The sequence below is a fragment of the Sarcophilus harrisii genome, chromosome 3 (assembly GCF_902635505.1).
Source record: "Sarcophilus harrisii chromosome 3, mSarHar1.11, whole genome shotgun sequence".
NCBI lineage: Eukaryota > Metazoa > Chordata > Mammalia > Dasyuromorphia > Dasyuridae > Sarcophilus > Sarcophilus harrisii.
Genome location: NC_045428.1, coordinates 562,657,538 through 562,679,059, shown reverse-complemented (window position 1 = coordinate 562,679,059; position 21,522 = coordinate 562,657,538). Strand labels below are relative to the sequence as shown.

The following is a 21,522-nucleotide window of genomic DNA, read 5'->3' as shown; positions in this document are numbered from 1 at the left end:
CAAACTTACTAATATTTAGGGTGATCCCAAGAAGGAATGGGCCATCTCAGGAGGCAGTGGGCTCCCTCTCCCTGGAGATCTTCAAGTAGAGGCTAGAATAGGCAAGAGGTAAAGGAGATTCTTCCCTTCCATTCCAACATTTTATGGTTCCAAAAAAACAACCAAATTGGAACTTTTATTAAAAATAAAAAGCATAGGGCAGCTAGGTGGTGCAGTAGATAGAGCACCAGCCCTGAAGTCAGGAGGACCTGAGTTCAAATCTGGCCTCAGACACTTAACACTTCCTAGCTGTGTGACCCTGGGCAAGTTGCTTAACCCCAATTGCCTCAGCAAAAAGCAAAAAAAAAAAAAAAAAAAAAAAAGCATTAACAGAGAAAATGGCTTAATATTTCAAGAAGGAAAAGATTTCAAGGTAAGGGTGATGTTTTGCTACTTCTGGGGATAAACCACAAACTTTTAAATATAAGCTATAGTTCAACAGCTTTTTAAATTTCATGTTTATTCATACTTTTCAAAATATATGTACATAAAAAAGGAAGATTTACAACAGGAAAGATTGCCTTACATGCAACACAAATTCCAATAAATTCATGATGGGATCACACATGAGTATGAATCTAAATCAAGCTAATCTTCGCAAGTCCATTCCCTAGCCAAACTGAGGCTACAGAAAGGATCCCAGAAAACAGACTGCACGTGGAATGAATATGAAACAAACAGGTTTAGCCTCTGGCAGTACTCAAAGGACCAGAAGATGTACACTGAATATCTTAAGACAATAAAAATTTTAAGTGCCACAGGGAAGTTAAATTAAGAATCAGAAATGGAAATTTCTCAGATAGAAAGTTTAGTAATATTTAACACAACTTCACAATACCAAAACAAAATACAAAGAAAAAAGGATTAGGTAGTCAGGCTTCATTTACTTAAAAAAAAAAATCTCAGAGACGAAGCCACCCAAATGACATCAAAGGTGCTGAGGAAAGGAAGAAGGGGCAGAAGAAGGGGACAAGATGGGTCTGGAATCTAATTTCATTTATTTTAGCAAACTGCTTGTTTTCCCACTTATCAGCATCTCTACATTAGCGACCTTATAACTCTCCAACATTTCTCTTTAAAATGGCAAACAGGAAGTGACAACTCAAGTGCTTAGTCTTAAAAATATATATATATGTATATATATATATATATATAACATTTGATTAAGAAGATTTTTATACACTGTGTTTTCAGTAACAGATTGATGACATGAGGAATCACAGCAACAGTGCATTTCTGTTAATGCCATTTAACCAAAAATCCAAGTGATGTGAGAATTGTGCTTGATGATGAGGGACTACACTGGTTCTGAGCCAGTTATGAGACCAGGAAGCTTCTCCTTATGACAAATGGCCCATAGAAGCCTCACCCTTTCAGATTTCAATGAGATCATAATATATATGGCTACTTCTCAAAAGCTAAAAGAATCTCTTAGAGGTTTCTCTCTTATTGGCGAGTTGGCAGAGTAGTTAAAAGAAAGCCCTCTACAACTACAACACAGAAGACCCTAAAGGTAGATGGGTCATGTTGCCGCTCTATTTCTAGTACCTGATGTCACATCGTTCTGTTTCTGAAGCTTTCTAAAAATATAAAAATCTCCTCTGCAATTGTTTAAAAGAAAATCAAACAATAAAGTCAAAGCTGACCACTTAAAAGAGGAAAAAAAAAAGTGGGGGAGAGGGAAAGGAAAAAAGAACAAGTATAGATTACATGGCCTAGAAAAGTCCTGAATTGTTGCAGAAACTAAAATGACTAAGGGGAGGGACAGGTACCAAGAATAGTACCTAAAGCTAACAAATGACTAAATTGGTTTATTTTATCTTCCTCCCCATGCTTTTCAAAGAAAAAAAAAATGCAATTTTAAAAGCATCAAAACTAAAACAAATGCACAATGACCTTAAGAAATAAGATTTTGAATTTCAATGCAGTACCCCTGTGCTATTGTTTCACTTCTTTGCTCTGAGAGATTTCCTGGATTTGCCCTTGGTGGAAGATTTCCCATCCTTCCTTCCACTTGCAGCTGGCTTCTTGGAAGAGATGTTACCAGACTTTTTGATGGCTGGTGGGGCTGGTTTGGTTTTCTTGGCGGGGGTTTTGGCCTTGGGGGGGGCTTTCTTGGGTGGGGGTCTTGCTTTTCCTCGCTGGGCAGCAGGGGTTTTGGGCTTCGGTTTGGACTCTCTTTGTTTCACTGAGGTGGTCTTCCCTCGGGATTTAGCTGGGGCTTTCTTCTGCAATCTGTTAAGAAAGAAAGCAAAAGGAAAAAGCTGAACATATAAGCACTCCCATTTTCTAGGATGACAAAGAGGCTGTTGGCTTTGCCAAAAAACAAAAAAACAAAAAACCTGTTATGGATGATTAGGGTCATACCATGAAATGGCAAAGTTGACCAAAGTGGTACAAAATTAAAAGACCAGACTGTTCAAGTCCTTGACCAAAGGCACGCTATTCATAAACACATTGAAATAAAAATTTACTGGTGAAATTGAAACTGGTCAAGGACTTGTATATTAAGTATATACTAGCAACAGCAAAGATTTTGATGATTCTTCCATCAACGTAACTAGTCAAATTTTGGAATAAAGAACAGAATTTGGTTCAGGTATATTATTGATTTACTGATTTAAATTGCCAATTGGGAAAAATAACTCACGGAAAAGATTAAAAAACAAATTATCATTAAAAAAGGAAACAACCAATGGTGCTAAGAGAGTTGTCATTAACTATTTTAAATTCAGTAAGTAAATTAACTTCCTTGAGCATCAATTTTCTTTTCTATAAAGTAAATGATTGAAAAAGATGATTTTTCAATTGCCTAACTCTAAATTCATTCTCCTAAGAATCCCCTGGACTTCAATCTCTGTATCTGTAAAAATGGAGTGATTTCTAGAGCTCCTTCTAGCTATAATGATAGAAGTTCTGTGACCTTCTTTCTCTCAGGTAAAGTAATTTCAAATTTCTATACCTTTTCTTAGGTGGTGGTTCATCTTCTTCAGATTCTTCTTCCTCAGATGAATCTTCCTCATCTTCTTCTTCTGAATCATCATCCTCAGATTCTTCAGACTCCTCATCCTGTTGCTTCTCTGGAAATAACACTCCTGGGCTGTGAAAAGAACTCAGGTTAAAACAAAAGTCCTTTTCAGGACAATCAAAACAATAGCAAAGGCAAAACAAGCAAAATAACTTAGTTCCCCTACATGATTAAAAATGAGGTTATAATTTATTCTGAAAATAAAGGCAGGATACACACACACACACACACACACACACACACACACACACTACTTTATTCTTTAATAAATGTACATAAGCAGCACCACGACACCACACTCCCAATTTTCATTACGCATCTCCCTCATAACTACAACCTTAAATAAAGTATCATGCCTTCAGTTCAGAATTTGAAATCCCAAAAGGGACTGAGTATTTAATATTTTGTAAAAGCTGTAGAGCATCAAAAGCTAAGATCTTCCACTTTCCTCTGTTCAGGATAATAGGAATTCTTGTTCACCCTGAGCAATAAGCCTTTTAATATTACAATATGCTGTTTTGAAATTTGCATGAAGACCATTTCATTTGTAGAATACAAAAAGTCAACATACAATTAAATCAAAAGGGTTGAGCTATTAAAAATAAATGGATGATTGTTCCTAAAGTGGAATAAAACCATAATGAAGTTCCCCTATAATATTAAGGATGCATGTTACGGAATTTTATTAAAGATTAAAGTATGTTACTCAGAGTAAAGGGGCATGAATTGTCTGGGCTTTTCGTTGTTAGTATACCTACACCAGTAGGATCACAAACCCTTGCAATATGGGTTAGAAGAAGCATTTAGATTTCTCCCCTCCCCAAGAAATTACATGACTCTCCTGCCTATTATAAATTATGAGGCAAAACCAAAGTACTTGGGAACATATGATGCTGAATCCTTCTAGATCTCCATAATGCACAATACAGGATAGTGTAAGCCAGGTAGCATCAAGAAGCCAAAATTTAATTATTTGTCTAATAAAGAGGGAACAGCATGATGACAAAAAGTCTAATTGGAGCACTTGGCTCCCAGCTATACTTAGGGTTTGACCTTCTGAGTCTATTTACATATCTGTAAAATGCAAGTTAACCCAGAATCTAGACCTAGACCTAGATGATTTCTAAGGTCTCAACCTGCTCTACAAGTCTGACTCTCATCTTCAACTGCACACTTCAATGGGTCATGTTATCCCTAAAAACTTCTCTTTATCCAATTCTTTTTGTACAGCAAAATAATTGGAACAAAAGTTTTGGCAATTGTCAATGCTGTAAAATTACCCATGCATAGAACTTGTAAATAAAAAGCTATTAAAAAAAAAAAAAAACACTTCTCTTTACCTGGGGTAATATGGAAAACAAAGCTGGAAGGTGCCACTGAACCCTTTCCCAGAGATCTGTTCCATCCATCCATTCTTTTCGCATTTTTGTAGGGTTCTTTTCAGTAGATGCACTGAGAACAAAAAATAAAAACCTATCAACTAATACTCTAATTTTATATAAAACAACTGGTACCTCTAGAATAAAGCTTCTTAATCTTTTTTGTGTCATGGTCCTTTCTATCAATATGGCTTTTTTTTGTTTTTTAATTGCATAAGATAAAAATACCCAGGATTATTAAGAAACCAATTTTACTTAAATAAGATGTCCCTTGTTTCTCATTCATGTTTACAAGTCCCCTGAAATCAATCAATCCACAAACCTCAAGAAGCCTTGACTTAGGATAGCGTGTAATAGTCTGGCAAATGACTGGGCATACTCTTTGGCCAAAGGTCAAATATTTGCACCCTTAGGGTCAAATCCCTTTGGATCAAAACTGGCTTAAGGAATCCATTGAAGAACCATACAAAGGGGATACTACACCTTGAGCAGTAGCAAGGGCCAACAATAGTTTGAGGAGATCCAGAAATTTATTCCATTCTTTCTAGTTCTTTAAGATCAAGAAATAAACTCCCCTAAGTAAGTAGGTATTATATAATGACCTCATGGGGCATGGACAGGGTTGTTTTTGTTTTTTCAAATGTGGATTAGAACAAAACCTGCACAAAAATTCTGTGTTCTAGGACTGTCAAATTAGTAAAGCTTCCATTTGTTAAAAAATTAAACAGTCCTCATCTTTCAATTCACAAAGCAGACAGAAAGAGTATTATAACAATCACTACAGAGTATAATACAAGGAAAAAGATAAACACAACACAGATATTTTGTACAAGATACCACATAAATTATTCCCTCCTCTGACAAAATACTTTAAAGAAAAACACTTTGAGAAAGTATGCCCTTAAATAAAAAAGTAAATACATTCCATAAAAAACTTTAATCAGACTCCAAGACTTAGCTAAAAATAATTTGATTTGGTTCACTCTGTAATTTTCTCTGAGTTATTTAGTTTCACAATTTTCTTCAAATTTGCTTGCTTAGTTTTAGGCTAAAATGAAAAAAGTCTTGGAATCACTATTATATAAATAAAATGCAGCTGGGTGGTGTGGTGGATAGAGTGATGATCTGAATTCTGGAGGATGTTCCTCAGCACTTGTTAGCTATGTGACTCTGGGTGAATCATGTAATCTCTCTGTCCCCCTTTTATAAAATGGAAATAATAACAGAACACCCTCAAGGTTGTTGTGAGGATCAAATGTGTTATGTGTAAAGTTCTTTGTAAACTTTAAGTTTATTTAAGCTACTAATTATTATTAAATTCACATTCCAAAATATTTAACTGAGATTAAGAATAGGAAAATCTTCATGTTACCCATCTTTCCCTTTTATGCATTCCAAAATGATAAATCTGGCCTTAGAGATCCTTTTGTCAAGTCCTTCATTTTATAGATGGAGAGTTTCCAGGAAGGTTGTAGTGATTCGTTTGAGGTCTTTGAGGCCAGAGTAACAGAACTGGGATCTAAAATGAGGTCTGGCCACTCTGAGTTCAGTGCTCTTTCTATGAATCATGAGGGATGACCAATCATGAACAGGGTTTTTGACCCTTAGAGGAGAGTAGTCCTTCATATGATCTCATGACACTCCATTTTCTTATCTCCTGTTATAATATTGTTTGGGGTACCGATGTCATATCCCATCTGGATCAAGTGCTTAATTTATGCTACGTAGTCAGGATGTAGAAAATCTGTGTTGGTGAATTACTGATTACCTTGCATTTCCACTTCCACAAGGGAGGTACCATCTCTCCCTATAGCCTATGCTGGCCCTGATGGCATAGTTCTTGGGCAACCAGACTGAGTGCAAACCTGAGTCTTACCTTGGAAATTAGAATTGGTCCCTGGGTGGTTCTCCAAGACATATTTCTTCAGAGCAGTTGTTGAACAGGTCTTCGGCTCGTTCATGGCAGCAATAGCAGACAGGATTGCATCTTCCATCAGACTTCCACCAAGCAGGGGTTTCTCCCCTGATCTCTTCAGCTGTTTTCCAAGGAGGAAGAGAAAAGCATCAAGACAACACTCTCCCAAAGCAGGTCAAGACAAGACTCCTCTGCACCAGGTGGGTCGGAGTTCCTGCATTAGCACAGATATGTTTTAAATTAAAATGTCGCATTAGGGACTTTTGCTTTCCAACCACCAAGAACTTAAACTAACCAATCTAAAATCTCCAAAACTTTTTATGGACATTCAGTTATTTTCTTCTCCCATTTGCTGCTTTTATACCACTCAAAGTACGAATAGTTGGCAATTCTTCAGGCCTAAGTATAACTACCCCAATAAGTATATTAGTTAACATAACTTTCATGTGAATTATAGGCTAACCTACTGTGCAATAGCACTTAATGGACTTCACATATGCTGCTTTTGAAAGAATACGTACTACATTTTCATGGATGAAATGAATTAAATCCTTTTTATATCAAAGAATACTTCCCTTTAGTAATCTGAAAAATGAAGAAATTGTGTACTAGTGAAAATAATAAATAACCCTATAAACGCTGTAAAGATAACAACAAAGAGAAAAATTTAGCAACAGTCAAGGTACCTTACTATAGAAAAATACATGCATATTTCAGAAGCAGATTCAGGTAGATACAAAAGGTAATGTAAAAGGGAGTGAAGAGAAAAAAAAAAAGGATTAAGCCAAAAATGTTCTAAAAAATGAACCTTTGGCTTCTGACCTGGAATGTCCCAGAAGCTCCTTTGCCTGTGATCTGCTCTAACTGGCCTTTTTCTACTGCTCTCTGCAGTGCATTCTTTAACAGCTGAGGTCTGAGGGTAAATAAAAAGCACAAAACAGGTAACAATCACACAGATCCAAGACAACAAATTAGTAGGCAGTTTTCTAAGGTCCATTTGACTTTAAACTATGTAATGTCTAATTAAACAAAAGTAATATTTTCTTAAAACCAGACTGGTCCAACAACCCTTTACCAGCAAGCGCTTGGTTTTCAGGAAGCACAGGAGAGAATGAGACAATTTGTTACCCCTTTTTCTGCTGCAATTTTGAACACACATAGATTTCTAAATGATGAGAACTTCGTTATTTATTTATCTATAAAATCCTATTTGGCCACAACAATGATCAAACTTGGTCTTCAGGATAGTGGTATTGGCTGGGTTAAAGGGTATACAGTTTTATAATCCTTTGACTTTTTTTCCTCCCAATTGTTCTATTTTAAATGCATCTCTCTGTCTTCCTACTGAGTTTTATTGGTAATATACAGAAAAGCTAATGATTTAAGTGGGTTTATTTTGTATTCTGTAACTTTGCTAAAGTTGTTCTTTTGACTAATTTTTTAGTTTACTCTCTAAAGTTTTCTAAGTATTATCATTATATCACCTGCAAAAAGTGAGTTGTTTCCATATCATCTATGCTTATTTTTTCTTGTCTCATTGCTATAGCTAGCATTTCTAGTACAGTATGAATTATAATGGTGATAATAATGCATATCCTTGCTTCACTCCTGATCTTACTGGAAAGGTTTCTACAATTTGGCCAGAGTATATGATCTTTGTGATATATTATCAGTATTTTATCTCATATTTTTGCACTGATATTCATTATAGAAATTACTCTACACTTCATGCATTTTTGAAGGACAAAATTTTCATTTAAAGTGAGCCAAGAATCAAGCTTCTCTGACTTAGGCAAAGAGATCTAGCTAATGTTTGAATAACTGAAGTTCTGTACCATTACTAGTACATATACTACTTTGATACTAGATTTTTGAATTTTCCTGAATTCTTCTGTTTCATTCTTCTATTTAAATACTGTGACGTATACTTGCACAAGAATATAGTTTCGTTCTCCCAGTACACTGCTTGGTATATAGTAGGAGTTTAAAAAACTTGATTACTAATTCTCCTGTTGATTTTCACTTCAATATTCTCCACTAGGGCTTTACTCCTCTGTATTTGTATATCTTTATGTACAATTCTATCTCCTCCCCAATTTATTCTCATTCTTTTGAATAAGATGTATCATTCCAAAATCATGTTTCAATGAAGGGTTATAATGAAGTCAAATTTGCCTTTCTGCTTTTGAATTTCTAAGATTTATATAAATATATCTAAGGACACAGATTTCACTGCTGGCTCTTTTTTGGGTTTCGTCTCCTGTGAATTACTGAGCAGCTCTTCCTTCTGGTCTCTGTACCCCATCTTTTCAATGTAAAGCTCTTTTGATCACATTTGAAAGACTTTAGGCAAATACAGCTTTACTAGCCCTTTTTGGGTAAACTTCATCCAAGGTTAAGTAACCAGGTCCAGAAACACTGTTCTAACATGATCTTAACTTGTTCACTTAGCAAGATCATAGAATGATAGTGCTAAAAGGATCTCTGGAGACAGTCTGGTCCACTTCCTTTATACATCATCAGTTCTTTTTCCAAAATATACGTTTTATTTTTTTCCCTAGCTACATTTTAGTAGGATGGATAGCTATTAAAAACAAATCTTGCTTCTCACTCTGCCTTTCCCTTCTTTAGTCTCACAACATTGATTTAATGACCACCTGTGACTTTAAGACTGCTCAGACTTCATATGTCTTTGCTATATTTTCTACACTTTTCGGTAGTATTATTTATATTCCAATGACTCACTAGAGATGGTCATTCTGAGAAGTCTCAGTTCTCCATTATAACCAGATGTGCAACCTGGGAAGACAGCACAACTCTGTACTGTTAATGTTAGTTTGAAAAATGACTTTTAGTTCTGTTCATCACAGAATCAACAACTAGTGTTCATAACTTTTGCCTCTGACTCTTATGGGACTTATCTCTGTGGATTTATATTTGACCATTCCTTGAAATATAAGCCACTATTTTCTCCTTAGAAGGTCTAGTCACCCACCTCCCACAGTAATGGAAAGCATTTTATAGTTATTTCTTAGGTCCAAGGTTCAAAATATTCTTTTTTTTCCCTCTCATTATAAATTTTTTCCTTTCTCCATCCTCCTGACATAGGGTCAAGGTTACCTACTAACTTTTCAGATCTTTTTCCACTTTGAAATTGTTATTCCATCAAAACAAACAAATAAACAAACAACAAATAATACATTCTCTCTAATATTCTAGAGTGGAGATGCATTCCTCAAAGCTAAAGAGGCATACTGGTGATAGAAATCCATGGAAAAGTATATTCAGCAGGTTATTTATGAATGACATTAAAAATGTTGGGATAAGGCAAAGAAATCTGGAGGTCATCTTCACAGATGAAACCATGAGAATCAATGAACTATCTGGAGAGAATCATTAGAGAGAGAAGCAGAAGACCAAGGACTAAATTTTGGGATACCTACATGTTTAAGTTGATGAAACACAGAAAAAGTTTTCCAAAAAATATGAAGAAACCATTGGTTGTATGATTTCATAAAAGCCAAGGAAAAAGGTTTCAAGGATAAGGATAATTGACATTGCTAAATGACACAGAAAGATCAAATAATAGTGAATTTTTGATAAACATCCTTTGGATTTTTTTGTTTTCTATGTATTAACAAGCAACCTAGAAAATTATAATGTGATTTCTGTCATACTGAAGCACATATTCTACCACATTAGCTAGAAAAATCCTCTTATACTACTGTGTGAAAGAAAAGAACATTGCATAAAAAGTAAAAAGAACTGTATTCAACGTCCCTGCTCTGCAACCTTGGATAAATCCCATTACTTATTTGAGCCTTTTATCTCCTCACTTATAAAATGAGGCAACTGAATTCGAAATTTCTTTCAATTCTAACATTTTATGATTCCAACAAATACAACAAAGAAAGTCTGGTTCATTGTTTTTGTTCAAGACCTACAGAATCATACAAAAGAGAAAATTGCTGGGGAACTACTGCATATACCTATAATTACCACTAATCTTGCAATAGAGGAACTTATAAGTAGAACGGATTTCCATGTTTAAGTGTTTATACTTTATTTCTTCCCAAGTTGGCCTTTGTGGACACAAGAACTATTTCAATGAAGCTCACAGCACAGTCACAACGTCATGATTCTATGTGACTAAGTTCTAATGGAGTTATTTAATTAATGCTTAAATTTGATACTCTGAAAATAACTCAACAGTTTTCTAAAACTTGCTTCTGGATTAAAATTTTAGCAACTTGATTTGCCTCAGTTATCAAAACAAGAACTGGCACTAAACATTATTCTATACTCTGAATCGGGGTCCTCAAACTTTTTAAATAGGGGGCCAGTTCACTGTCCCTCAGACTGTTGGAGGGCCGGACTATAGTAAAAACAAAAACTTTATTTTGTGGGCCTTTAAATAAAGAAACTTCATAGCCCTGGGTGAGGGGGATAATGGCCCTCAGCTGCCGCATCTGGCCCGGCCGAAGTTTGAGGACCCCCTGCTCTGAATAATAGCCTTCTGTAAAAAAAAAAAATGTTCAGGACAAATGTTATGAGTTCCATTTCAGTAAAAGGTTATTATTTCATTCTTCAGACTGAATATACATAATACATAAATAAATAAGCTATTATGTAACACAATACAATTAATTGTGAAATAAATATCCTATTTACATTTCAACATATAATTTCAATTTCAGCCCCAAAGAGAAATTCTAGGGACTGCAAACAAATACATTTACATATGTAAGCTCAAACTCTGAACCAGGCATGGGAGATAAATCCAATGACATTTAAAATACCTGCAAGCAGTATCACTTATAAATTAACTAAGAATTTGCTCAAAATTTTACATGTTTTAAAAATTCATAGATAACTACATAATTCATATGTGAAGGGATATGAACATTATATAAACCTTTAAAGTACTGAAAACATTTTAAGTTAAAGTTTCTGATGACAGTTCTGCTTAGTAAATTCTGAACATGAAGAGTAAATAAATTCTATCATTTTACATACTAAAAGTTGCAAACACATGGTATATTGGAAATCACACGACTAGATAGAAGTCTAATATTCCAACCTGCTCTGTGTCTAGAAGAGCATCAGTCCTAACTTTTGACATTCTCACTGCCCTGACCAACCTCTAATCTTGGAAAGAGCCAAGGGAAAGACATTTCTGAATCCCAACATTTCAGAGCACACATGCTTTTAAATTTATATTACATGTCCATACCTGATATCCACTTTAAGTTTAGGATAATACTGAGATACGTATTTCCTGATTAGGCTGTAGGAAGCTTCTTTAGGTTCACAAAGACGAGTGAAGGCCAGTGGGAGAACATCTTCCAATTTTACCTGTTGTTCTGGAGCTAATGTGGAACTACTCTTCTGAAATGCAATATACACCAAACAAAAGTCACTCTAGAATATATAAACATTTTCTATGAAATACTTCAATATGTAAAACACTATGCCAAGTAGAATAAATGCAGGAGTCCTTCAAAGTTTTGATAAGTCTTATGGCAAATTCCAAATATATGTCTTTCCTGCATTTCCTTTCCTTTTACTTGCTCAATGAACCCGAGAGAAGCATTAATTTCTTTCTAGCTATCCAAAATATATTGCACATCAGAGGATACAGTATAGAGTACATTTCATTCATACAGTACATTTGAAAACTTGTGAGGTCGCCATTATTACATAACATAATTCAGTGAGCCCAGAAGATTCAGAAGAGCTTAAAATCATGGCAGATTTCTGGGAATATTTAAGAAATCATTCCCTTTATTCAGTAATAGAAATAGTTAACAAGCTTGCATTAAATGCTTAATATGTGTTCAGAGGACTTCTAAGTGATAGATAACTTAGGATGAGATCATTACAAGTGAGCTTATTCAGAATCTGTATGCTATTTACTATAAGAGAGATACATGTGGAGAAGGTACAAAGAATTACAAGGAGGAAGATGAAGAGAACAATTTTGCCTTAAGATGTATGTGCATACAGTAAGCTCAACTTTTCCACAGATGATCTCCAGAGTTTGATTTGTTTAAATGTTCTCTGTGCTATGCATTTTTCTAGCCCTGTGATCTTAGGTTCCCAGTTGGCTCTCTAAAAGTTTATTTAATTCATAAGGTAGCTTAATTTTACTCTCAATAGCTATCTAATTTTCAATGATTTCTATGGGAATATAAGTACTGAGTTCCAACCTGGAATGTCAAGATTGCATCATCTCGCTATATTTTCTCATACATACATGTGTAGGTATGTGTGTGCATAAATGTCTATGTTTACTGTAAATAATTTCCCCTTCCTCTTTCCTACTGAGATTTGGAAAGATAAAGGCCCCATAGGTAATGGTAAGATCTTTCGTATACTATAGTAGCTTTGTGTTAATGCTTACAAAGAATTGAATTAAATTTCACATGAACCTGTAAATCATCCCCAAACATTTTGTTAAGGAAACTTGGAGTCAAATGGGGGGGGGGGGGAGGAGGAAGGACTCTGGATCATGGGAAATCTTAAGGGATAAGGATACCCTATTGGGTGAAATAACAGAAGGGATATACTTCTCTCCTTTCATCACCACCCAATTTACTCCTTCTATCTTTAAATGACACTTGATAGAGGTAAGATGTAGGAAAGAATAAAAGCAGGGGTTCTAGGCAGCACTATATTTACAGCAACAAAGGAGTTGGGGAGGAAAAGTCTAAGGTGAAAAGAATCAGCATTTTCTATAGCCACTTGGTCCACAGCTTAGGGTGGCTGTTAGGATTTAATAATTTAATTTCAATAATCTAGCATAGAAATAGTTTGACTATTATGGCATTATACTTGAATGTGTGTGTTTGACTGGGGATGAGGAAGGATGTGAGTTAAAAAGCATATAAAGTAAAGAGGAAGAAAAGTAGGTCTAAGTGTAAGGAACATTTGAAAAACTTCATAAAAATCTCAAACAAATTAGCTAAACAGAGTAAAAAGACAATTTTCAAGTAATTTTTGGTCTTATGCATCTTACCTTTCTGTCTTTAGACTTCTGAACAGTTTTTCCTGCATTTGGGACCACCACAAAACTGCCAGATGCTCCTTTTCCTTTTACCTGAAATAGTTTTAATTGCAATGACAACTATTTAAAGTTTTAAAAGTATTTTTAAAGTAATTTTAAAAAATTTATTTTAAAGTATTTTAAAAGTAAATATATATTTTTAAAGTAAATTTATATTGAAAATTTAAGCCTTTACACTGCACTACTAAACTCCAGTGCTTTGTCATGTAAGACCCAAAGTGAAGGGCTAATTTAATTTACAATGGGGAAGGAGAATCTTATGGTTTCAAAATAATTTATTAAATAAACAAGAAATGCTCATTGTGAGGACTATAGGGCTCCATTAAGAACCACTTAAAGAGAAAACTTTCATATAAGGTTAAAAAAAAAAAGGGGGGGTGGCATCACATTTTTATAAATATAAGTACTTCCAGCATGTTTTCCTTCTTTTTCTTAATAGGGCAGAAATTATTATTCTTCAAGATAATTTTTCAGATGCTCTTTTTAGCATTAAGGTTTTGTCTGAATCATCTTTCCTTGTATCAAAGTTGATTTCTTTATCGTGAGCTGAATTCTCTCTATCCTGGCTTCTCTAGACTCTTTAAAGTAAGAACTAACTGATAACATACTTCATATATGTTACAATACAATACAACATTAATGTGCCTTGTAATATAATGCATGAAAATTCTCTTTGTTTGAATCATTACCTGCCTGATGACTCCTCTCTGTAATTCTCTCTTCAATGCTTGCTTAAGGAGATAGCCCCTTCTCTCTAGTTCCAGTGAAGGATATTTGTGAATGATATATTTTCGAATGGCAACAACTGATGCTCCAGTTTTCTGAAAGCATGCCTGAAAAAAAATCATTATATCAATCAACAACATTCATTAAGCACTTATTATGTGACAGGTGCTAAAAACCCTGCTTTTAAGATTGAATTTTCATTCTATTGGGAAAGACACTGAATATATGGATTAGTACAAGTCAACAAACCAGCATTTTTAAAGTACCTACTATGGTCTAGGCACTGAAGATACAAAGAAAAGCAAAAGATATTCCCCACTCTCAAGAACTCATAGTCTAATGGCAAAGACAATATGCATAGTACATACTATGTCCTCCACTAAAATGTAAGTTTTTCAAGAATAGGGACTGCCTTTTTTCTTTCTTTTTTTATATCCCCTGTTCTTAGCACAATGCACACATAGGAGGTACTTAAAATTTACTGACTGATAAAATAAAAAGAGTCATTAAATAAAAAATAGTGGGGGCACTATTAGTTGATGAGGATCAGGAAAGAAGGTGGTGCTTGAGCTGTGTCTTGAAGGAATTGAGGAACTCTCTGAGGCAGAGAAGAGGAGAGAGAGAATTCCAGGCCCAGGGATGGCGAGTACCAAGGCTAAGTATGTGTGATGAGGCGGCCCTGAAAGGCCACTTGAGCCTAGAGCATGACAAAAGCTGTCAGATGGGACCAAAAGGAAAAGGATTTTACAGGCCAAACACTGGAATCTGCAAGGCAGTTTTGGGAAGGAGGAGATTGGTAGCTGGGGGATGGGTTCAGGAAAGGTTTCACTAGAGAAGATAATCCTGAATTGAATCTTGAATCATTCTAAGGGGAGTCTAGGAAGTAGAGATAAGAAGAGAGGGAAGCCTGACACCAGATGGTGTGTCGGGTGTGAGAGACAGCATAAAAAAAGTTAATTTGGTCCATGAAACTCAGAAACGGGAACAAGGCACTACAAGACTGGGAAGGTGTGAAAAGCTTTAAATGCCAGAGAGTTTCTGTTATCTGATCCTAAAAGTAACCAGAGATTGAAATGATCAGACCTAGCCTTTAGAAAAATTGGCCACAGTGTAGAGGATGCACTGGAGAGAAGAGAACAAGAGACTATGGATGAGAACCTGGGTGAACAGAGAAAGGAGGGGTTAGATGTAGAAGATACGGTAGAGGGAGAAATGGTAATGGCTGATAACTGTTGAGGTTTGTGGGATGAGGGAGAATGAAGAGCTGATGATAATGCCAAAGTTGTGAACTAAGACTATAGAAGGCAAACTCAATAGAAAGAGGCAAGTTTGGAATAGAGGTTGTTTTTTGGGGGAGAGAATAAGTTTATTAGACAAGCAGTATGTGGAATGTTTCCAGGAGACACAGCTTGGAATATACAACAGACAGTTGTAGACACAGGATTGTAGCTCAGCAAAGGGGGATTAGCGATATCGATCTGAGAGTCATACACTTAGCAGATGCAAAAGACATTCCAAGAGAAAGAATGGAAAGAGAAGAATGGGGCACATTTATAGGGTGTGATATGGATGAGGGGCCAGCAAAGGAGCCTGAGAAGTAGTAGTCAAATAGGAAAAACAAACAACTAGAAGAGAATGACACAGCACAATATCTACCTAACACATAGCCAAGACTCAATAAAAGCTTGCTGAGAGCGACATGAAAATCCAGGAAAAAAAAAAAAAAAGACAAGCCAGGAGGAAAGAGTATTCCACAGTGTGAAATACTGTAGAAAGATGAAGACTGGTAAAAAACCACTAGATTTAACAGTTAAGAAGTCACTGGAAACTTGGGAGAGAGTAATTTCATTCAGGTGATGAGGTCAGAAGAAAGACTACAAAAATACTGAGATATGATAGGATAGGATAGGATGAAGAAATGAACTTATACAGACTGCTTTTTCTAGTAATTTGGTTATAAAAGAGGTTATACATTAAAGTAGCTTGAGAGAAGGAAAGAACTGGTATTAGTGGGGTCTTTTTATTAGAAACTGGAGTCAAGGAAAATAGAAAAGGATATATCAAAAGGCTTTGAGGAAGGACATGTTGAATGACCTTTCTCAGTTAAGTATGAGCAGTGATCTTTATCTGAGAGGGGAAAAGAGGGAGATGTGAGATGTTTTAAGTGAGTTTTTGTGGGAAGAAGAATAAAAAATCAATTATGAAGGTAACAGACATGTTAGGGACTGCCTTGCTAAAGTGAGAACCCAGTTGAGATGGTCGAGATCTATGATGGACCAAGTCAGCTTGATTTCTTTCAGTTCTGTCTAGCCACATGTTAGTCAATGCAGAACAGTCAGATCTTGGTAGTAATGCTGGATTGAGGTTTTAGCAAGGTATCTGTCAATAATCAGACAAAGAGTAAAGGACAGTATAATATTGAACTGGTCAAATTTATGGTTGAAGGTGATTCTTGACCCCTCCCCCCCCGCCAATCCCCCTTTCTACTCAGTTCTGGGTCTTCTTTTCTCTAGACTAAACATCTTCAGCTACTTCAATGACCTTTTTTATGACATACTCTCAAGGCTCTTCACCATCTTGGTTGCCTTCTAGATCCTTTCCAGCATATCAATATCTATGGTGACCAGAAGAGAATACAAAATTCCAGATAATCTCTGACTACGGACTATTGTTGTCATATTATACATTTCTATCCACATGCCCCCAAAGGAATGAACCTGAAGTAGATCCATTAAATACTTTTATCAGAAACTTGGCTGTGAAAATGGAAATGAATAAAACAAAAAGGGTTTTTGGGGAAAAAAAAAATCAACCCCCAAAATGATTCACTTATGAATAATCTTAAATTATCTCATGTCACATTCAGCCCCCAAAATTATTTAAAACAGTATAAAATGGTGCTAAAGACATACTAAGAAACAATACATACTAATCCTAAAAGCTACCTGAAAAGTATAATTCTTAAAGATTATAGCTCTTTACTCATTTATTATCTTAAAAGAGAAATTGTATACATAATCTAAAAAGCATATGCTAAGATATCTTTTAAATAATAGTTTAATTTTAATTAACAAGATTTGGCAGATGCAAATATAACTATTTTTTAAAAGAGTTAAAACATTACACTTGTTCTCTGCTACTCAAATCTTTGCTGAGCAGTAAAATTTAAGACTTAGATTTCCTGGAAAAAATCCTTTTTTAAAAAACAAATGTTGAACAAAATAAACATAAAACTGAACTGTCAAAAATATAAATTTAAAGTGAATTTTCACTTGCCTTAATGGCCTCCGTTAGGATTGCATCCATTTTGGGGCGTGAGGAAGCAGCCATGTGAGTTTGTTTCTGAGCCCTAGCAAGTTGGCTAGCAGAAAGAGTAGCCCAGGAAGGGATAGTTTTTTTCACTTTCTTCTCTTTTTCTTTAGTTTGATCTTTTTCACTTTAAAACAATAACAAAAAGCTTAATTAAGCAAGGTAAATTTTTAAACATGAAGGGTCATTTCTGAAAGGAAAGGCAACCAGGGTAATGTTATTTTTTAAAATCTAAGAATTTATATAACAGGCATGATTTTTAATACATGAAGTTCCATAGATGAACCAGAAGATATTTATGTTTTTATTGCAAGGAAGAGGAACCATTCAGATTAGCAATGCCTGGAGATCCACGACAAAGAAAAAAAGAAAAAAGTTATAAGTCTAATAACAATTTTAATAAAAACTGAAATTGATCCATAACCCTGTTAGTAAACATTCTTTTGGATTAAATTACCCAATGGTAAATTCAGTATCATTAAGATACTTATAAGCATGGAATAAGCCCTCTGATAATTACACAAACTGCAATTATACAGGTAACAATTTTTAGAACCTATCTGCAAAAACAAAGAAGGATAAAGGATTTCCAGAAAATTTAAACCTGGGATTAATAGTTCCTGAGGATTTTTTCTCTTATAAAAATTATTAAATACGGGGATAATTAACATTCCTTAGGTCAAGAATGGAAAGGCTGTAATGAATTTCAAGTCTTTCTTATTGCTACCTATTTTCCTGTGAAAAAGAGGGAAGCAACTCTTCATGACCAAATTCCACCATCTGCAGATCAACTATGGCAAATCGTACTTTCAAAATTTAAGAAACTAATACTATTTAGTACTATTCGAAAAGACCCTCTTTTAAGGAAAAGTGCAAATTGGCAATCTGAGAGAGATGGGAAAGAATAACCATTTTTACTTTTAGTTATTAAGTGACATTCTTCAAATGGAGTTAACAAAAAAGAAAAAAATGAGTAAAATTCTTCCAAATTAGATATTTATAGTAATTACTTTCTCAAAAGTGTTGCTTTATGAATGGAAAAATTAATACATTTACACTCAAAAAAGTTTAAGTATAAAAACACGTTCCGGGAGCAGCTAGTAGTGTAGTGGATAGAACACCGTCCCTTAAGTCAGGAGGATCTGAGTTCAAATCTGGTCTCAGACACTAAACATTTCCTGGCTGTATGACCCCGGGCAAATCACTTAACCCCAATTGCCACAAACAAAAAAAGTTTTAAATCCAAAAATTAATTATTTTTGGATTATCTGAACTATTAGCTCCATCAGTTCAAAGTATAGTTGTATCTAACTTTAAAACCTACAAGGTGGTATTATATGTTTTCTTCTCCAAATCTGCAATGAAATAATTCTCTCTATTCCCTTTTATGAGGAATCTGATTCATCAATAACTATAATTTAGAGGAGGGCATAACCACTTACTCCTTTTTGGTCTCTTCAGAAGGCTTGTTTTCTCCCTTTTCCTCTTTCTCTGGTTCCTTTGGCTGTTCAGTTTCACTTGATGTAGCAGGTGGAGTTTCATTTTCTTGTTCTTCTCCAGTAGAAGCAGACTCCTCTGAACTTACATCTGGTTCTAAAATTGTATTAATACAATTTCAAGAATATTTAGAAACCTCAAGCATGGACACTAAATGGGAAAATACAATTCTGATTCAAAAAAAACAACTCATTTTTAACAAATATTCAGTAAGCCTATGAATATTGAAATCAGCCTCAAATGAACACTATGAATCCTGAGTATAGCCATTTCTTATTCTGCAAATCACTAAAATAACTTATGTAGGGCAGGAATCTATATCAATATAACAAAATGAGATACTGATCTAGCACAACTATGAAAAGGGGAAGCAAATATATGTACGTATGTACTAAAAGATCTATGATTTCATTTGTTTATATACTTTCCTAAAAATTACAATTCACCCATGTCTCATGATTGTTATATCTGAAAAAATTTATCGGCTAAGTGGCTGACATAATAAAGAGAAAGAATAGTTAACCAAACATTCTCCAAGTAGAAGCTATGTATATAAAGGAAGAATAAATACGAGCCCACCATTACATAAGGCTCAAGCTGAAAACTTGGAGAGAATGTCTGCATTTACTCTGTCTTTATGTCTGGGCAGCTACTATACAGCCTTTTCAGAACTTCAACTCTGACTAAAAACTTTGAATAGACAGGTTCTTCCAAAACGGTTTTAGTTATTCACAGTTCCAACACCAACAAATGCTTATTTTCACATAATTTCACTGACCACTGCTATTATTGTTTTGGTGCACATTTTTCTTATTATCTAAAGCAGTCTTTCACGTGATTGTTAAACAATTTGTTAACAGTTTGCTTACAAAACTTTTATGATAAGGAGGTCTTTGATCAGAATATCTACAACAAAATATGCATAGTCGTTTATTTGTGGCACTTTTTATAAGAGCAAAGAATCAGAAACAAATTATAAGTCCATAGACTGGGAATGGTTAAATAAATTGTAGTACACGAATAATATAACAGAATATGACTTTGCTGTAAGAAATTAATGTGACAAATACAGGAAAGAAAGATCAGATCTATATAAACTGATTGATAGAGGGAATAGTCAAGAAATTATAAAGAATAAGCACAGCTACTCTTAGCTCATCCTTTCATGGATGTGGGAAGGCCCCAAATAGGGCACATTGCACATATTTTCAGTCAATCAGTGTATTGATCAGTTATGCTGATTATTCTTTTTTTGTCTTTAAAAATGTACTATTAAATGAGATGGTTTACTGAGATGAGTATGGAGAGAGGAAACTGAGATGCAAAAACCCTCAAGATATCAACAAAAATTTACTTGAAAGAAAAAAAGACAACTTCTTTCACTTGTGAAAGTTTGAATGTTGAACTGGTCCAACCATGATCTCTTTGGGAAAATATGCTTCTTAATGGCTTAGAAACTTTATACAATGTCACAGTCATAAAATACATTAAGTAATGAGTCTTGAAGGGAGAAAAGTGCTGCATTATTAAGGTCTAAAGAGACAGAATCAACTGTTCTTTGAACCTAGTTACCCTGGGAACCAACAACTAATCAACTTTATTATTATAATTCTCTTAAAAAGCTGGGGTGAGGGGAAGGGGGGAAAACCAAGTTAGGTAAAACCGTATTTCATGCTAATCACTACAAAGAAAAGGTGCAGAATGCAATACTTATGGACCTCCCATTTTTACAAGATTGAGCAGTTTTAAGGCACAAAGACTTCTGAGACATCATTATATGAATAGTGAGAAAATGAATAAATTCACTAATCCAACTTGCAACTCTTACTTTTAATTGGTCTGGCTATCTATTCACTCTCTCAATTTGGGAAGCTTATCTGTTATCTTTCTTGCGTGTTATTTCAATCTTCCAGCCCATCCAATGATGTTCATTATTTTTTCTCTCTGATTTTAAAGCATGTTTCAACCCAAGTTCTTTAATAGCTCCTTCATATGCTTTCAATTTCAAAATATTACTATCACAATAAAAGCCTTTGATAAAAATGGTAAGGGAGTGGTGGCAGATATCAACTGTGATAGGCACTTCATGCTGTGCTAAGAAATGCATTAAGATGCAATATATATTACATCATATATAGGGGACATAATTTGATCTAAAATGTAACTGAATCTGTGGTATGGAGTATCGCATTGATTTACTCTGTCCGTACATTAGTAACAGATATTTCTTCTATCTTTATACTTATATGTTTATTCAAGAAATGTATTATGACCAGCAGGATGAATACAAAAAGGTTTGGAGAGACTTACATGAACTGATGCTAAGTGAAATGAGCAGAATATATACTTCAACAACAATACTACATGAGGATCAATTCTGATGGAAGTGGCTATCTTCGGCAATGAGAGGATCCAATTCAGTTCCACTTGATCAGCGATAAACAGAACCAGCTACACCCAGGGAAAGAACACTGGGAAATGAGTGAGGACTGCTTGCATTTTTGTTTTTCTTCCCAGGTTATTTTTACCTTTCTAAATCTGATTTTTCTTATGCAACAAGAGA

At 34.8% G+C, this 21,522-nt stretch overlaps 1 protein-coding gene across 10 annotated transcripts in view; it reads right to left on the bottom strand.

Moving 5' to 3' along the window:
• Positions 1 to 480: 480 nt before the first annotated feature.
• HP1BP3 (heterochromatin protein 1 binding protein 3) overlaps positions 481 to 21,522 on the bottom strand; it is a 29,129-nt gene continuing 8,087 nt past the window's right edge. For 9 of the 10 annotated variants that reach the window (XM_031962695.1, XM_031962692.1, XM_031962691.1 and 6 more), the window contains 10 exons: positions 18,905 to 19,055; positions 17,430 to 17,589; positions 14,117 to 14,260; positions 13,380 to 13,460; positions 11,595 to 11,749; positions 7,184 to 7,274; positions 6,323 to 6,482; positions 4,408 to 4,519; positions 3,002 to 3,139; positions 481 to 2,274 (listed from right to left, as the gene is read on the bottom strand). In XM_031962695.1, the coding sequence (XP_031818555.1) occupies positions 1,986 to 2,274; positions 3,002 to 3,139; positions 4,408 to 4,519; positions 6,323 to 6,482; positions 7,184 to 7,274; positions 11,595 to 11,749; positions 13,380 to 13,460; positions 14,117 to 14,260; positions 17,430 to 17,589; positions 18,905 to 19,055 (1,481 nt within the window). In that variant the 3' untranslated portion in view covers positions 481 to 1,985. The other variant, XM_031962700.1, reaches the window with a different exon arrangement.